At 41.8% G+C, this 17,500-nt stretch overlaps 1 protein-coding gene across 1 annotated transcript in view; it reads right to left on the bottom strand.

Moving 5' to 3' along the window:
• Positions 1-17,500, bottom strand: part of ephb6 (eph receptor B6) — an 84,260-nt gene that overhangs the window by 3,613 nt on the left and 63,147 nt on the right. Inside the window, exons 6-18 of the mRNA XM_061915375.1 lie at positions 16,409-16,564; positions 16,064-16,335; positions 10,267-10,348; positions 8,029-8,153; positions 7,793-7,955; positions 3,683-3,797; positions 3,566-3,621; positions 3,388-3,504; positions 2,933-3,180; positions 2,649-2,867; positions 2,415-2,564; positions 1,393-1,577; positions 1,169-1,327 (exon numbers count right to left, since the gene is read on the bottom strand). Coding sequence (XP_061771359.1) covers positions 1,169-1,327; positions 1,393-1,577; positions 2,415-2,564; positions 2,649-2,867; positions 2,933-3,180; positions 3,388-3,504; positions 3,566-3,621; positions 3,683-3,797; positions 7,793-7,955; positions 8,029-8,153; positions 10,267-10,348; positions 16,064-16,335; positions 16,409-16,564 — 2,047 coding nt within the window. The remainder of the gene's footprint in view (positions 1-1,168; positions 1,328-1,392; positions 1,578-2,414; positions 2,565-2,648; positions 2,868-2,932; positions 3,181-3,387; positions 3,505-3,565; positions 3,622-3,682; positions 3,798-7,792; positions 7,956-8,028; positions 8,154-10,266; positions 10,349-16,063; positions 16,336-16,408; positions 16,565-17,500) is intronic.

Below are 17,500 nucleotides of genomic sequence, written 5' to 3'. Positions count from 1 at the left end.
CGGATCCAGTCATAGACTTATATTCGTCAGATTTAGTCGTGGACTTAAATTGGTTGGATCTAGTCTTGGACTTGTATTGGTCAGATCTAGTCTTGAAATTAGATTCGTTGAATTTAGTCTTAGACTTAGATTAGTTGAATTTAGTCTTAAACTTAGATTAGTCGGATCTAGTCTCAAACTTAGATTGGTTGGATCTACTCTTAGATTGGTTGGATCTAGTCGTACACTTAGATTGGTCCAATCTAGTCTTGGATTTAGATTAGCTGAATTTTGTCTTAGACTTAGATTGGTCAGATCTAGTCTTGGACTTAGATTGGTCGAATTTAGTCTTAGACTTAGATTGGTCGGATCTAGTCTTAGACTTAAATTAGCTGTATCTAGTTGTAGACTTAGATTGGTCATATCGAGTCTTAGACTTAGATTGGTGGATCTAGTCTTCAATCAATCAATCAATCAATGTTTATTTATACAGCCCTGAATCTCAAGTGTCTCAAAGGGCTGTATAAGCTACAACGACATCCTCGGTTCAGATCCCACATAAGGGCAAGGAAAAACTCACAACCCAGTGGGATGTCAATGTGAATGACTATGAGAAACCTTGGAGAGGACCGCAGATGTGGGTGACCAGCCCCTCTAAGGGAGAGCGGATGCAATGGACGTCGAGTTGGTCTAGCATAATATTATGAAAGTCCAGTCCATAGTGGGTCTAACATAATAGTGTGAAAGTCCAGTCCATAGTGGATCTAACATACCAGTGAGAGTCCAGTCCATAGTAGTGGGGCCAGCAGGAGACCACCCCGCATCAAGCAACGCAGAGATGTCCCCAACCTTAACCTTAGATTGGTCGGATTTGGTCTTGGATTTAGATTGGTCAGCTCTAGTCTTAGACGTAGATTGGTCAGATCTAGTCGTAGACTAAGATTGGTCAGATCTAGTCCTAGACTAAGATTGGTCAGATCTTGTCCTCGACTTAAAATAGTCAGATCTAGTCTTAGACTTAGATTTTTCAGCTCTAGTCTAGATCTGACTCGAGATTACAACGACCTGGATGAATGAGAACATCCATAGACATGTTCTAAAGACTATGAATTTGTGTCCAACTAAGTTTTAGTCATGTTTTTACAGTTTTACAGTAAATACAAAATAACACTGGCCAAAGTCTACTCACTCCACGGTGAGCCGGCTCACTCGGTCGAGCGTGTCCAGGTGTGCTCGCTCAAACTCGTCCTGGTACCGCTCCATCTTCAGCGCTCTCAGCCAATCACTGACGGTCGCGACTGATGAGAAGTCTGTGGGGGCAGGGCTTAGCAGTGGCTGTGAGCAACCCCTGCAACCGGAGACAAGAGTGGGTTTATACCAACATTCTTTTGACGTATACCGGAGCGGACTCACCGGGTTATGTCGGCTTTCAGTGACACGGGATGCCTGATGAGTCGGTCCAAAGAGGACAGGATGGACTCGAAAACCAGACGGTCCCCTCGCTCGGCCTGCCAGCACTGCAGCATGAGAGAGTGGACGGCTGAGGGGCAGCTAGCGGGCGCCGGGAGGCGATACTGGTCCGCTACTGCCTTCATTACCTGCGATAGTACGGTAAACGCACTTAGACGCTGGTTTGCAAAAATTGCCTAAAAACTTAGCATGCTAGCATGACAACAAGACAGCGTACCCATGCAAAATTAGCTAAAAAAAAAAAGATAACATGCTAAAGTTAGCATGCTCACAGTTAGCAAGTTTCACGTATTAGGTTATACGACTGACGTGTATGGTGGCAAAATTTGCGAAAAAAGTTTGCATGCTACTGTTAACATGCTAGCATGCTAACTTTTTTATTGCCTGGAAAGTTAGCATGCTAGTATGACAACATGACTGCATACCCACGCAAAATTATCTAAAAAAAGCTAGCATGTGAAAGTTAGCATCCTCACATTTCCCAATCACCATAATTAACAGTGTGAACTGTCTTACTACTACTACGTACTACTTATGACAACTTATAAAATAAAATACCTTGCCTACAAGTATACGGTGACAGAGATAGATACCTACATATATCCATATTCAAGAGTTATTTCTGTTTTCCATAGTCATATTTGAAAACAACTAGTGTTTTTCCATTTGTGCTCTTTATGGTTGTCTGCTAAGTAAACTGAACGTGTTAACCTTGAAGCTGTAGAAATGTGAGGACTAGCCATAACTCCCTTCTTATCTCTCCCTGTCGAGCAGAAGAACAGATATGTGGTCTCTCCAAAGCTTTGGAATAAATTGCAAAATACCTATTCTGTTTTGGGTGTTCATTTAAAATCAGCTTATATGTCATCAAAAGAACTTGGGATTGACCAGCAACTTAAATTCCCTCGGAGGAACATCTGGTCCAAACGCAACAAGGGACATTGAAAATTGTCCACTTTACTTACTTCCTGATTACTCATGTCCCAGTATGGACGTTCTCCGTACGACATGACTTCCCACATCAGGATGCCGAAACTCCACACGTCGCTGGCTGAGCTGAACTTGCGGTGTTGGAAGGCTTCAGGTGCTGTCCACCTCACAGGAATCTTACTTCCCTGACGCAGGACAACAGAAGTCAAATACAGGCGCTTTCACGGGACTGATATGTCCGCAGTCTACCGAGGTCCAAGCATACGCACCAGCGAGGCTGTGTACGTTGGCATGTTTTGGTCCAGGCCCCTCATGAGTCGGGACAAACCAAAGTCGGACACCTTGCACACCAGGTTGGAGTTGACCAGAACGTTCCTGGCCGCCAAGTCCCTGTGGACAAAGTTTCTCTCTGAGAGGTAACGCATCCCGGCTCCGACCCCTCGGAGCATCCCGACCAGCTGGAGGACGCTGAACTGACCCTCGTTCTCCTACCACGAGAGGACGACGGTAAAAGATGTGGCCAGATATTGCTGGGTGTGTTCCATTGGCTCACCCTGAGGAAGGAATCCAAAGGACCGTTCTCCATGAACTCTGTCACGATTCTCGCCGGAGGTACGTGGGTTACCACGCCCTCCAGCTTCAGCACGTTAGGGTGCTCAAACTGTCCCAGGACCCCGGCCTCACTAAGGAACATGCCCTTCTCTCTGTCGGACGCCCCCCAGCGTAAAGTCTTGACGGCAACCAGGATCTCCCTCCGGCCTGGTGGACGATAGCGTCCCCGGGACACTTCTCCAAACTGGGCTGGGGAGGACACAAGTGTTGGACTCTTTATGGATGTTCTAAAAGTAGTAGGGCTGTGAATCTTTGGGCATCACCCGATTGGATTTCATTCTCGAGGGTAATGATTCGTTTCAAAATCAATTCCCAATTCAACACTTCTTTCAAAGAGTTACACGATATTAGAATGCGGTAGCTTTACATATGAGAGCAAAAAAGACTGGGACATACCTGCACCAATCACCTCCTCGATCTTCAGATGAGTAGAATCTATCTCTCGGGCAAATTCTTTGACTGCCTCGCTCGGGTCCTCGTACGTGGAGGGGTCTACATAGTATTTCACTCCACCTGGAAGTGCAAAGTCTGTGAGGCGTAACACTTAACATCGAACACGTTTTGGAGGTCTCACCTCTGTTGCTGATGTACCGCTGCAGTCTGTCGCTGTACGGACTCTCCCTCCTTTTACTGACACACAAGAACGCAAGTAAGTGTTGTAAATACTCGGTCTGGCTGGTAGACCGCATACCTGCGAAACACCACCACGACCACGATGGCCGCTACCACCAGCAGAAACGCCGCCCCGCCCATCACAGATCCTATCAGAAGAGGTAGGTGGTTCTGGACCTGCTGGGAATGCTCCTCTGTGGAACAAAAGAGTGGAACATTATTGAACAATCTTGAAGGGGTAACAAAAAAAGTTTATTTGGTGGGTTAGACATAAGTCAAAATGGATGTCACATGCCTGACTTATACTGGTATATGTCGATGAGTAAAAACACTACTCTTTGTTCTGGTAGTACGGTTCGGGCATACTTGCCAACCTTGAGACCTCCAATTTTGGGAGGTGGGGGAGGCGTGTTTGGGGGTGGCGGGGCGTGGTTGGGGGGGTGGTTAAGAGTCAAATATTTAAAATATATATATATATATGTAAGAAATATCGAATTTCAGTGTTCATTTATTTACACATAACACTCATCTACTCATTGTTGAGTTAAGGATTGAAATAGAGGGGGGGGGGGGGGGTTGCCCACATTTGAGGTCCTCTCCAAGGTTTATCATAGTCATCATTGTCACTGGCGTCCCACTGGATGTGAATTCTCCTTGCCCACTGGGTGTGAATTCTCCTTGCCCACTGGGTGAGTTTTCCTTGCCCTTATGTGGGTTCTTCCAAGGATGTCGTAGTGGTTTGTACAGTCCTTTGAGATATTTGTGATTTAGGGCTATATAAATAAACATTGATTGAAGTTGCAAAAGATTCAGCAACACAGATGTCCAAATTACTGTGTAATTACGTGATTAAAATGAGACGACTTTTAGCCGTAAGTGGTGCTGGGCTAATATGTCCGCTACAACCCGAGACGTCACAAACACGCGTCATCATACGTGTCATCATTCCGTGACGTTTTCAACAAGAAACTCCGCGGGAAATTTAAAATTTTAATTTAGTAAACTAAACCGGCCGTATTGGCTTGTGCTGCAATGTTAATATTTCATCATTGATATATAAACCATCAGACTGCGTGGTCGGTAGTAGTGGGTTTCAGTAGGCCTTTAAATCACAACCTAACGATCTCAGGGCGGACACTCTGACCGTTACGCCACTGAGTAGAATGGTGTACAGACAGTCACCACACGATCCTTGACAGATCCGGGTCAGGGTCCAGTGGCATTGAGTCCAAGGCGATCCCATCCGTTGTGACGCTCCATAGGGTCAGCAATCATACTAACCACTAGGCCACTGAGAAGGTTACGAACCGATGGTGCCATGAGGACCACATCGTCTGCAAACAGCAGCGACCCAACCTTTAGTCCCCCGAGACGTATACCCTCTCCGCCATGGTCACGACTCTGCCTAGAAATCCTGTCCATGAAAATGGTGACAGAGCACAGACCTGGTGGAGACCAACCCACTCTGGAAATGGATCCGACCAACATCCAAGCACATGGACACGATATCTGCGTGAGCGTACAGATACAAAACCGGGTGGGATCATTGTGTATCTCTTCGATCCATACAAAGGTCAAAGCTAGTAACTTCTACGGCATTCTGTTTTGCCCAAAGTTGGGGAAATATTCCCCTAAAAGATGGGTATTCTCCAAGACCCCATTGAGTATCTCAAGGATTTGCCAAAGAAGACTTTGGCTGATCCTTCAGCTAATACGATACTGAAAGCCAAACACGGCCCAACAAATCATTGGTGTGGTGTTCCTGGGCGTTTTGTGGTAGTGTTAGATGCTCAGGGACAGTGGAACCTCGATTTAAGAACCCCTTTATAGGCGAACATTTTGATTTCTGGACTTTTCAGTCGAGCCAAATCGGTCTGTCTGCACACCCTGTCCCTGTTGACGAACGATTCATTTAGGTACCCGGAGGCAATAAGTCCTGGAAAAACATGGTTGGGGAGGCGTAGCCTTGCACTGTACTTGCTTTGCAGGAAGACTCCCGTATCGACATTCCAGCATGTGTGCCATTCCTTTGTTTTGTCCATATTGCTAACTAAATTATGAGTCCAAAAACAGCTCAACAGACCAGCGTGGAAAGAAGGAGGGAACCGCTGTGGGGTTAAAAAAAAAGACTGCTAGACAGCACAACACAGTAAGCAACCACATCCAGTTTTAATTGCGATGAAGCCCTTTTTTTTTTCTGGTAAAAGATGCCAGAACAGAAATATATCACACGGAGAAGACAGTATCTGTTAAAATAACTCTTATCCTTAAAGGCCGTTGTTATAGTTATTATCAATCGTGCTGAAGTTGTACTCTATGCAGAGGGACAACTTCAAATCTTCCATTGCGAGTTGTCTCATACCAGCAGTTTGTTTACAGACCCTGCCTGCTGACAGCCGAGGAAAGACATCGAGTACCTCAACGCAGATAAAACAGAGACAGGGCGAAATCACGAGTGCCAGCACATTTCCATTCTGCATAATCACGTATGGTGTCTACTGGGGGGTGCTGAAATTACCCCTCCCTTCAGACGCAGCCTCAGTGATGTTAACTAGAGACCTCCCGTATAAATAGAGGAGTACGTGGGACTGTACCTTAGAGCATAGGGTGAAAGTGTAACTAATTGCACAGCCCAATACGTCTCTCCTCATGAGCAAAATTCAACTCTGTCTCTGCCTGGTTCCTTCTTCTTGGCTTGTGTAATATTACTTATTTGAATAAAATATGGACTTTTGTCATTGATTGATTGATTGAAACTTGTATTAGTAGATTGCACAGTACAGTACATATTCCATACAATTGACCACTAAATGGTAACACCCAAATAAGTTTTTCAACTTGTTTAAGTCGGGGTCCACGTTAATCATTTCATGGTAGACACTGGAGCCCATTATTCATATTTAAGGACAGAGGACCCTATTGTATTTCTAAGGTTTTATTATTATTAGGGACCGAATGTCCCTTTGGGACACAGGACCCTATTATATTTCTAAGGTTTTATTAATATTAAGGACCGAATGTCCCTTTGGGACAGAGGACCCTATTGTATTTCTAAGGTTTTATTATTCTTTATTATTATTCCGCCGCCTCTTTGAGGTGTAATTTCACCCCCTTTACATGCTTTAAAACTCACCAAATTTGACACACACATCAGGAATGGCGAAAATTGCAATCTAATCAAAAAACCAAAACCCAAAACTCCAAATTGCGCCCCTAGGAAAAACACAAACAAAACTGCTTGTAACTTCTGTTAGCAGAAATCAACAGAAAGTTGGCAAAAACGCCTTCAAAACAAAAGTTTCCTAAAAAATGTCATTTTTTCCTATAAGTTGACCCCCTTAAAATGCTTTAAAACTCACCAACCTGGATACACACATCCGGACTGCGATCTAATATAAAAACAAACCCCAAAACTCAAAATTGCGCTCTAGTGCCCCCTAGGAATAAAACACAGAAAAAACTGCTCCTAGGAAGAAAACAATGACAAAACTGATTGTAACATCCAGTAGAAATGTTGTAGAGCCATGAAACAAAAACCTATATGTAGGTCTCACTAGGATCTACATTTCATTCATTTACACCCTTCAGCAAAAATCAACAGGAAGTTGGCAATTACCCCTTCAAAACAAAAGTTTTGTAAAAACCCATCACCTTTTTTCAAACATTATCTCCTCGGAGCGCGTTTGTTGTGTCGGCTTCAAACTCGCACAGGTGAGAGATTGAACCCCTCTGATTAAAAGTTGACAAAATAGTTTTTCTCAAGATGGCCGCTTAAAAGCAGGAAGCACCAGCGTGACCACACAATGCAGAGAAGGCAGGTAAAGATATGTTCACTGGGTGAAAGAAGGAGGCACCAGTTTGACACCAGGATACAGAGAAGGTAGGTATTGTGCAGGTATGTTGTCTGGGTGATTGTAGGAAGCACCAGCGGTATGGGTGAAAGAAAGAAGCACCAGTGTGACTCCAGGATGCAGGGAAGGTAGGTAACGTGCAGGTAAAGATATGTTGAATGGATAAAGGCAGGAAACACAAGCACAAGTCGGTCCCGTCCATCGCTGCTTGCAGCTTTAATTACACTGTTTTTTTATGCGGATCTCTGCTTCACTATACTAACTTTTCTATTCACGAACCATGCTCAGGAAGCAATTGAGTTCATAAATTCCACTGTATAGATAAGTTGTGTTCTTACCAAGTGGCAGCGTGGTGAAGTATATGGTGTTGCTGTACGGACCGTAGCCTCGCTCATTCCTCGCCCGTATCTGGAAGGCGTAGATGGATCCGGGGATGAGCGAGCTGACGGCCAACGTGTTGGTCTCGCTGTACACGCTGACCGCACTGTCCACATCCGAGCCCTGAGGAACAGCCGAGCCCCCGAGACGTCACCGCCACTGACCACGCATCAGCGGCTTGAATATGAGAGGTCACCTTGTCAAAATATCTCAGTTGGTACTCCAAGATGTCCCCGTTGGGTCGGTCGGGCTGAGGCCAGGACAAGGTGATGGAGTCCGACGCACGGCTCAGCTGGTGCATCATGGGGACCGTGCTGGGAACTGTGGGAGAAGGCACAGCAGGTGGGTGTCGTTTGAGAATGTGCCCACAAGAGGGCAGCGTTGCAGAACTCATGTCAGTTATGTGATTTTCACAGGGTTGCCAAGATTCAAAGAATGGCAAGAGTGAGATTTTAGTGTCAAGATTCTCGGCTGGCCTAACATAATCAGAAATCATGATCATAACTAAAGATAAAAGTAATTTACTTTCCCTAAATATCTGAACGTATTCATAGTCTCGTCATGTCCAGTGCTGGTGTTTTTAGATTGGAGTGTTATGATTCGCTGCCCGGATCATGTTCTGTTTAGTTCATGGACTCCCTCAGTTCCTGTTTTTGTGCACCCTCGGGTTTGTTTTCTGTTTACATGGGTGCTTATCGTCTTCGCCTGTCTCTGATTAGTGTTCGGGACACTCACCTGTTTCCTGAGCACTACAGATGCGCGGATAGGCAATTATATCATCCACCCGAACCAACATTTTACCAGGACCGTACCCGCCTGCCAACCACCCGCTATGATACATCAGAGGTTGTCCACCTTTACCACTCACAGAGCTATTTAAACCTGTTTCACAGAGTGATGATGACAATTGGAGCCGCTGACGTTCTCTCGACTATCCACTGGCATTCATTCTGATTACAAGAATACGGGCATGCTGTGAAGCCATTGCCTTAGACACCTTCAACAACATGTACGAACCGATTGTTGGTCTGGCAACATGTTGCGTGCAGTTTCCGCAATTTCGCGTTCAAGATTGAAAGGCATACTGGGTGACACAGAGTACACTGATGGTTGTGATATAAACAACTTTAACACTCTTACTAATATGCGCCACACTGTGAAGCCACACCCAACAAGATTGACAAACATATTTCGGGAGAACATCCTAACAGTAACACAACATAAACGCAACACAACGAATACCCATAATCCTTTGTATTCATGACACATCCTGAATATATTTTACACCCCTGCGCCCCCAATCCCGCCCACCTTACCGACGCACGGGGGGGTAGAGGGTGTATAAAATAGTCAGGAAGTGTCATGAATACAAAGGATTATGGGTATTTATTGGGTTGCGTTTATGTTGTGTTACTGTGAGGATGTTCCCCCGAAATGTGTTCTTAATTGGTGTGGCTTCACAGCGTGGCGCATATTACTAAGAGTGTTAAAATTGTTTATATCAAAACCATTAGTGTACTCTGTGTCACCCAGTATGCCTTGCAGTCGTGTGCATGTAGCCGTGGAAGTCCCACACAACTTGATACCGGACTGACAAGCAGATCGTACATGTTGTAGTAGGCGACAAAACCAATCGCTTCATAGCAAGCCCTAATACTTGTTATCTGGGTGACTACCAGAACAATAGTGTCTCTTATTGTCTTCTTCGCTTTATGACACGGGTCTTGAATGGCAAAGGATACCGATAACAGAACCATGCATATCAAATATTCCCGGATGGTTCAACCGCCACCCGCCCGAATCTAATTAAAATCTATTTTTTCGTCATGTCAACCGCCCGACCCGCGGTTTATCCGTGGACTCCGCGGATGAGACCGCAAACCGTGCATCTCTACCGAGCACTAATCAGAGCACCATTTAATCCTGCCTTTGCCGGTCAGGCTTCCTAATTTGCAACCCGCAACGATTTTTGATTCCTGTTTATGTGATTTAGGGCTATATAAATAAACATTGATTGATTGCCACATGTGTGCTATGGCTATGAGTTTTTTTTCCTCCTTGGCCTCAGTCTTGACTCTCTCCAGGGCTCAGGCTTAGACTGATTTTTTATTTTTTATGTTCTATCCTATTGCGCAGTGGATTCTGTGGTTGGTTAGATTTAGACTCGAGGGACTGGTGGGTTGGTTAGCTCGGTCAACCATGGCAAAGGGCCGCGAGGGCCACAATTTACTGCCGTGAAAAAAAAAATAGAGTAGTGAATGGGGAAATATAAGCGTGGAAAACGACAAAGTGTGGCGTGAGGCTTGGCAGCCCGGTCGTTATGCGTCTGTCCTTCACAGTATGCGTCTGTCCTTCACAGTCACGGTCCTGTGACCCGACTGCGATTGACAAGAGCACGGACAGGGGGCGCCATTTCATCCCATTTTGGGCTCACCTGATTGGCTGGTGGTAAAGTTGATGCTTGTGTAGCGGGCGGGGAAAGGGCTGAGGGAGGACACCTCATTCATGGCTTGGACCTGGCACAGGAAGTCAGAATTCATTAAAAAAATAATATTCCTATAACTTGCTTACTTTATTAAAAGAAAACATGCAAATGAAATTCTAACCCTAACTGTACTATAAACTAACCCTAAATCATACTTAAATCCAGTGTTCCTCAATTATTTTCCCCCTAAGAAGGAGAAAACTTCTGGCGCCACAACTCTCCGCCGTGACTAGAAACTTTAACATGTGTCTATAAAATTGTCATAAATACACCTCTGCATAACATTGTATCCTTATTTACATTAAATGAAACAAATAAAGTAATATAGAAAATAATAACTTTACTATCATTGTTTTTAATCTGTATCAGAAAACACTTAAAGTGTATCAATTTGCCTGAACGAATAAAATAAAATAAAATAAATAATATATATATAGTAGTGTTGTCCCGATACCAATATTTTGGTACCGGTACCAAAATATATTTAGGTTCTTTTCGGTACTTTTCGATACTTTTCTAAATAAATGGGACTTCTTGCTCCACCACTCTCCGCCGTGACTATAAACAGTATAGTTTGTCTGTAAAATTGTTATAAGTACACCTCTGCATAACATTGTATCCCTATTAATATTAAATGAAACAAAAAAAGTAATATAGATCAATTTACAACAGAAAATAATAACTTTATTAACATTGTTTTTAGTCTGTAACAGAAAAGACTTAAAGTGTGTCAATTTGCCTGAAAAAAATAAATAAACCAAAATAAATAATTTATATATATATATGTATATATATATATATCCATCCATCCATTTTCTACCGCTTATTCCCTTTCGGGGTCGCGGGGGGCGCTGGCGTATATATATATATACACATAATATATATATAAATACATTATATATATATATATATGTCTTGATTGGATTATCCAGAGAATAGTGCTCGATACCGTGGTAGAGCGCAATATGTAGGTGTGGGAAAAAATCACAAGACTGCTTCATCTCTACAGAACTGTTTCATGAGGGGTTCCCTCAATCATCAGGAAATTTTAATGGAAGCATTAAGAAGGGACTACAAGCAAAGACTCATAGAAAAGACGGAACACTTCCTAAGAAGGATGCGGTGGAAAGCACACTTTTTCCTCCACCCTGAAACAAAAGGAACGCAAAAGGAAACTTACGGATTCAAATCTACCAAGAACCCACCCACAGTCAAGGGATTAAAGGACTTTGAGAACGACATGCTCAAAATGATACAATCAGTCAAATTTAAGCCAGCCCGCAACCCATTCCTCACCAAGCTGAAAAATGACACGGAGCGCATCAAGAAAGTAAGCAACCTCATCATAGCCGCCGATAAAACCACAAACCTCTACAGAATGGACATACCAGAACATAACTCTTTACTGGACAAAAGCATCACCAAATCATACAAAAAAGCGCAACCCAACACTTTACAGAACATCCACCTGGAAAACAAGCGGATCGCAACCGAACTGGACATTGAGGACAGGGTGGACGCCACAGCCAACAAAGAAGCCTTCATCACATTGAAGGACCACAAACCCAACTTCGCAAATAACCCAACATGCCGACTAATAAACCCAACTAAATCCGAAATAGGAAAAATCAGCAAAATAATCCTGGACAGAATCAACGCAAAAATCAAGGACAAAACACCACTCAACCAATGGAGAAATACAGCAGCAGTAATCAAATGGTTTAACAACATCCAAGACAAACAACAACACAACTTTATCTCCTTCGACATCGAATAATTTTACCCTTCCATCACGCAAGACCTACTGACCCAAGCACTAAACTTCGCCTCGGACTACGACTCAATCACAGGCAACGAAAGAAACATCATCATCCACGCAAAGAACTCCATACTCATCCACAACAGTACACCATGGCAAAAAAAGAACAATTCAACATTTGACGTTACTATGGGGAGTTTTGACGGAGCAGAAACGTGCGAACTCGTTGGGAGTTTCTTCCTCTCCCAGCTTGCTAGCCTCAACCTGAACCTTGGTATTTACCGTGATGACGGACTGGCAGTGTGCCGCGCCTCGCCAAGGAGCAGCGAGAACACCAAGAAGCGCATATGCCAAATCTTCAAAGAAAACGGCCTACGGATCACGATTGAAGCCAACAAGCAAACCGTCAACTTCCTCGACGTCACTTACAACCTGAGAAATAACAGCTACCAACCATTCACGAAACCCAACACAACACTCCAATACGTGCACCACGACAGCAACCACCCACCCACCACCACGAAAAGAATACCTACCGGAATTAATAAAAGGCTATCGATGCTGTCATCTAGCAAAGCTGAATTCGACCAAGCAACCCCCCCGTACCAGAAAGCACTTGATGAAAGCGGATACAACTTCACCCTCACCTATGAACGCACTCCAGGAAACCAACCAAAAAAGAGCAGAAAACGAAACAACATCATCTGGTACAATCCGCCATTCAGCAAAGACGTCTCAACCAACATCGGCCGCAAGTTCCTCACTCTGATCGACAAACACTTCCCCAAAGGCAACACCCTAAGAAAAATATTCAACAAGAACAACATTAAATTGAGCTATAGCTGTATGAACAACATGCAACAAATCATTTCAAACCACAACAAAGCAATTGCAAAAGGACTGCCTACCCCCAGACTAAACGACTCTGAAACCAATAATGAATGTAACTGTCGCAAGAAACCTGATTGCCCTCTCAACGGAAGGTGCTTACAGACATCAGTTGTTTACCAAGCAAAGGTGACACGCAAGGACATTAACACATCCGATACGTACGTAGGATTAACCGAAGGAGCGTTCAAAAAAAGATGGAATAATCACAACGCCTCCTTTAGAAACCAGACTTTGCGGAATTCTACAGAACTCAGCAAACACATTTGGAACCTCAAAGACAATAATGTTGAATATTCAATAACATGGCAAATTCTTGCATCCAGCACACCTTACAACAGTGGTAATAAAAGATGCAACCTATGCTTAAAAGAGAAACTGTTTATTATATATCATCCAGATCTATCATCCCTCAACAAGCGCAGTGAAATCATTTCAACATGCCGCCACAGACGGAAACACCTCCTCGGTAACACATGAGCCAATCACCACACCCTACGCCTGCTTGTACCCACCCACTCTGTGCCCTATATAAACCATTGTATGTGAATGCTTCCATTAAAATCTCCTGATGATTGAGGGAACCCCTCATAAAACAGTTCTGTAGAGATTAAGTAGTCTTGTGATTTTTTCCCACACCTACATATATATATATATATATATATATATATATATATATATATATATATATATATATATATATATATATATATATATATATATATATATACACACATATATATATATATATATATATATATATATATATATATATATATATATATATATAAATAACTTTATTCACATTGTTTTTAGTCTGTAACAGAAAAGACTTCAAGTGCGTCAATTTGCCTGAAAAAAATAAATAAACTAAAATAAATTATATATATATATATATACACACATATTTATAAAAATAAATTATATATACATATAATTATATATATATATATATATATATATGTATTAGTGTTCTCCCGATACCAATATGTTGGTACCGGTACTTTTTTGTACTTTTCGATGCTTTTCTAAATAAAGAGGACTTCCTGCGCCACCACCTTCCGCTGTAACTATAAACAGTATAGTTTGTCTATAAAATTGTTATAAGTACACCTCTGCAAAACATTGTATGCCTATTTACATTAAATTAAACAATAAAAGTAATATAGATCAATACAACATAAAATAATAACTTTACTATCTTTGTTTTTATTCTGTTTCAGAAAACACTGAAAGTGCATCAATTTGCCTGAATTTTTTTTTTTAATTAAGAAAATAAAAAATATCTATATATTACATTATTAAAAAACATAAGATTTCAAAACATGTATAACTGTGATGTTAGTTTTTATTATTTTTTTTGCGAAGAAAATTATTAAAAAATTCAGTCAAATTTTAAATCATTTTTAGTCAACAGAAACTTATTACAGTATATGCTAGATCTACTACAAAACAATTACTATATATATATATATAATATATATATATATATCCATCCATCCATCCATTTTCTACCGCTTTCTCCCTTCAGGGGTCGCGGGGGGCGCTGGCGCCTATCTCAGCTACAATCGGGCGGAAGGCGTTGTACACCCTGGACAAGTCGCCCCCTCATCGCAGGGCCAACACAGATAGACAGACAACATTCACACTCACATTCACACACTAGGGCCAATTTTAGTGTTGCCAATCAACCTATCCCCAGGTGCATGTCTTTGGAAGTGGGAGGAAGCCGGAGTACCCGGAGGGAACCCACGCGTTCACGGGGAGAACATGCAAACTCCACACAGAAAGATCCCGAGCCCGGATTTGAACCCAGGACTGCAGGACCTTCGTATTGTGAGGCAGACGCACTAACCCCTCTCCCACCGTGAAGCCCTTATATATATATATATATATATATATATATATATATATATATATATATATATATATATATATATATATATATATATACATATATATATATACATATATATATATATATATATATATATATATACATATATACATATATACATATATATATATACATATATACATATATATATATATATATATATATATATATATATATATATATATATATATATATATATATACATATATATATATATACATATATACATATATACATATATATACATATATATACATATATATACACGCACACACATATATATATATATGTATATATATATATATATGTATGTATATATATATACATATATATACACGCACACACATATATATATATGTATATATATATGTATGTATATATATATATATATATATATATATATATATATATATATATAAATATATATATATATATATATATATATATATATATATATTATATATTCTATTAGTTTTGTATTAAAGTACCGGTATTTCGGTACTTTTCTAAATAAAGGGGACCACAAAAATACCATTATTGTCTTTATTGTAACAAAACAATCTTTAGGGTACATTAAATATGTTTATTATTTTTGCAAGTTAGTCCTTAAATAAAATAGTGAACATACAAGACAACTTATCTTTGAGTAGTAAGTAAACAAACAAAGACTCCGAATTTAGTCTGCTGACGCCTTTTTACGTCTATTTTTAGTCAACATTATTAAGGACAAACGGTAGAAAATTGCTCATTTACTGCTAACATCTGCTTATTTTCTTTCTTAACATATTCCATCTACACTTCTGTTAAAATGTAATAATCACTTATTCTTCTCTTGTTTGATACTTTACATCAGTTTTGGATGATACCACACATTCGGGCATCGATCCGATACCAAGTCGTTACAGGAACATACATTGGTCATATTCAAAGTCCTCATGTGTCCAGGGACGTATTTCCTGACTTTATAAACATAATATACATTTTTTTAAAACGAAAACAAGATTTTGTGATGCTAAAAAATATCAATGTAATTATAGTATGGACTAAAAACGCTCCTGTACTTGGTATCATTACAGTTTATCCACCAATAGCGTTTGTTTACATTTTGTCGCCGGTGAGCTATTGTATCCTCCTATAGTGTGTAGTGAAGTGGTACTATACCCTACCACCCTCCTTTGGGGGGTCATGGCAAATATCTGTACCTGTATGAGGTATGTGACCCTGGTCAGCAGGTTGTTGAGGGTCACGCTGGTCTGCTTGAGGCCGGTCTGGGTGGGGCTGAAGGTGACGCCCTCGCCGCACCAGGAGCAGGACGCCGGGTTGGTAACGGCGGCGGAGGGGCAGATGCGACACACCACCCCGTACCACACCTCGCCCCGGCCCCCCATGTCCAGCGGAGGGCGCCACCTCAAAGACACCCCGCCGTCGCGACTCTCGTACTCCCAGGACAGCGACGCCGGGGCGGAGGGAGGACCTAGGGGGCGGGGCGGAGGGTTTTTATGGCTCGGTTATCATGCACCGAAGGAGAAAAAAAAAAAAAAACGTACTCGTGCAAGCCGAGGAGTTGGCATCGCCGGCCGCGCGGTAGAAGCTGCTGCGACACTCGCACGCGCTGGAGCCCTCGCTGCTGGTCCGGCTGTTGGCAGGACACGCGGAGCAGGGCCCGGAACCAGAAGCGGTCTTGAAGTAGCCCACTGGGCATGCTGCAGGAAAAAAAAACAACAACATTTTTTATATTTTTTTATATAACTCTTATGATGGGCATGAAGCCAGGATGCAGGGAAGGCAGGCGACAAGCAAAGAGGAGGTTATTTTATTACACACTAAATGGTAAATGGGTTATACTTGTATTGTTATGATCCGCTGCGTGGATCATAGTCTGTTTGGGTTTTTCGGATCACTTGTGTTTTTCTGTTAGTCTTGGACTCTGTTTAGTTCCTGTTTATGCACCTCTGACTTTGTTACCATAGTAACTTATTACTTTCACCTGCCGCTTGTGTTCCCGAAGCACACCTGTTTATCATCACTGACATTATTATTTAAGGGGGACATTATCACAATTTCAGAAGGGTTAAAACCAATAAAAATCAGTTCCCAGTGGCTTATTTAATTTTTCTAAGTTTTTTTCAAATGTTACCTGTCCCGGAATATCCCTAAAAAAAGCTTTAAAGTGCTTGATTTTCGCTATGTGTGAAGCCACCGTCCATTTTCCTGTGACGTCATCCAGTGATTCCAATACAAACAACGTGGCGGTTACCACGGCAAGATATAGCGACATTAGCTCGGATTCAGACTCGGATTTCAGCGGTTTAAGCGATTCAACAGATTACGCATGTATTGAAACGGATGGTTGGAGTATGGAGGCAGATAGCGAAAACGAAATTGAAGAAGAAACTGAAGCTATTGAGCGAATAACTATTGACGCTATTCGGCCAGTCTGCCTTAGTATCACTGGTAAAATGTGCGGACCAAACGATCAGGACTTTCGCATTGACACTGGAGCAACTTAAATCCGTCGATTGGTAAGTGTTTGTTTCGCATTAAATGTGGGCGGAGGGAAACGCTGGATGTAAATATAGATTCAAATGTACATACAGCTAGCCTAAATAGCATGTTAGCATTGATTAGCTGGCAGTCAT

The sequence above is a fragment of the Nerophis ophidion genome, linkage group LG11 (genome assembly GCF_033978795.1).
Source record: "Nerophis ophidion isolate RoL-2023_Sa linkage group LG11, RoL_Noph_v1.0, whole genome shotgun sequence".
NCBI classification, from domain to species: domain Eukaryota; kingdom Metazoa; phylum Chordata; class Actinopteri; order Syngnathiformes; family Syngnathidae; genus Nerophis; species Nerophis ophidion.
Note: the sequence above shows the minus strand (reverse complement) of the source record. Positions and strands in the feature narration are given on the sequence as shown.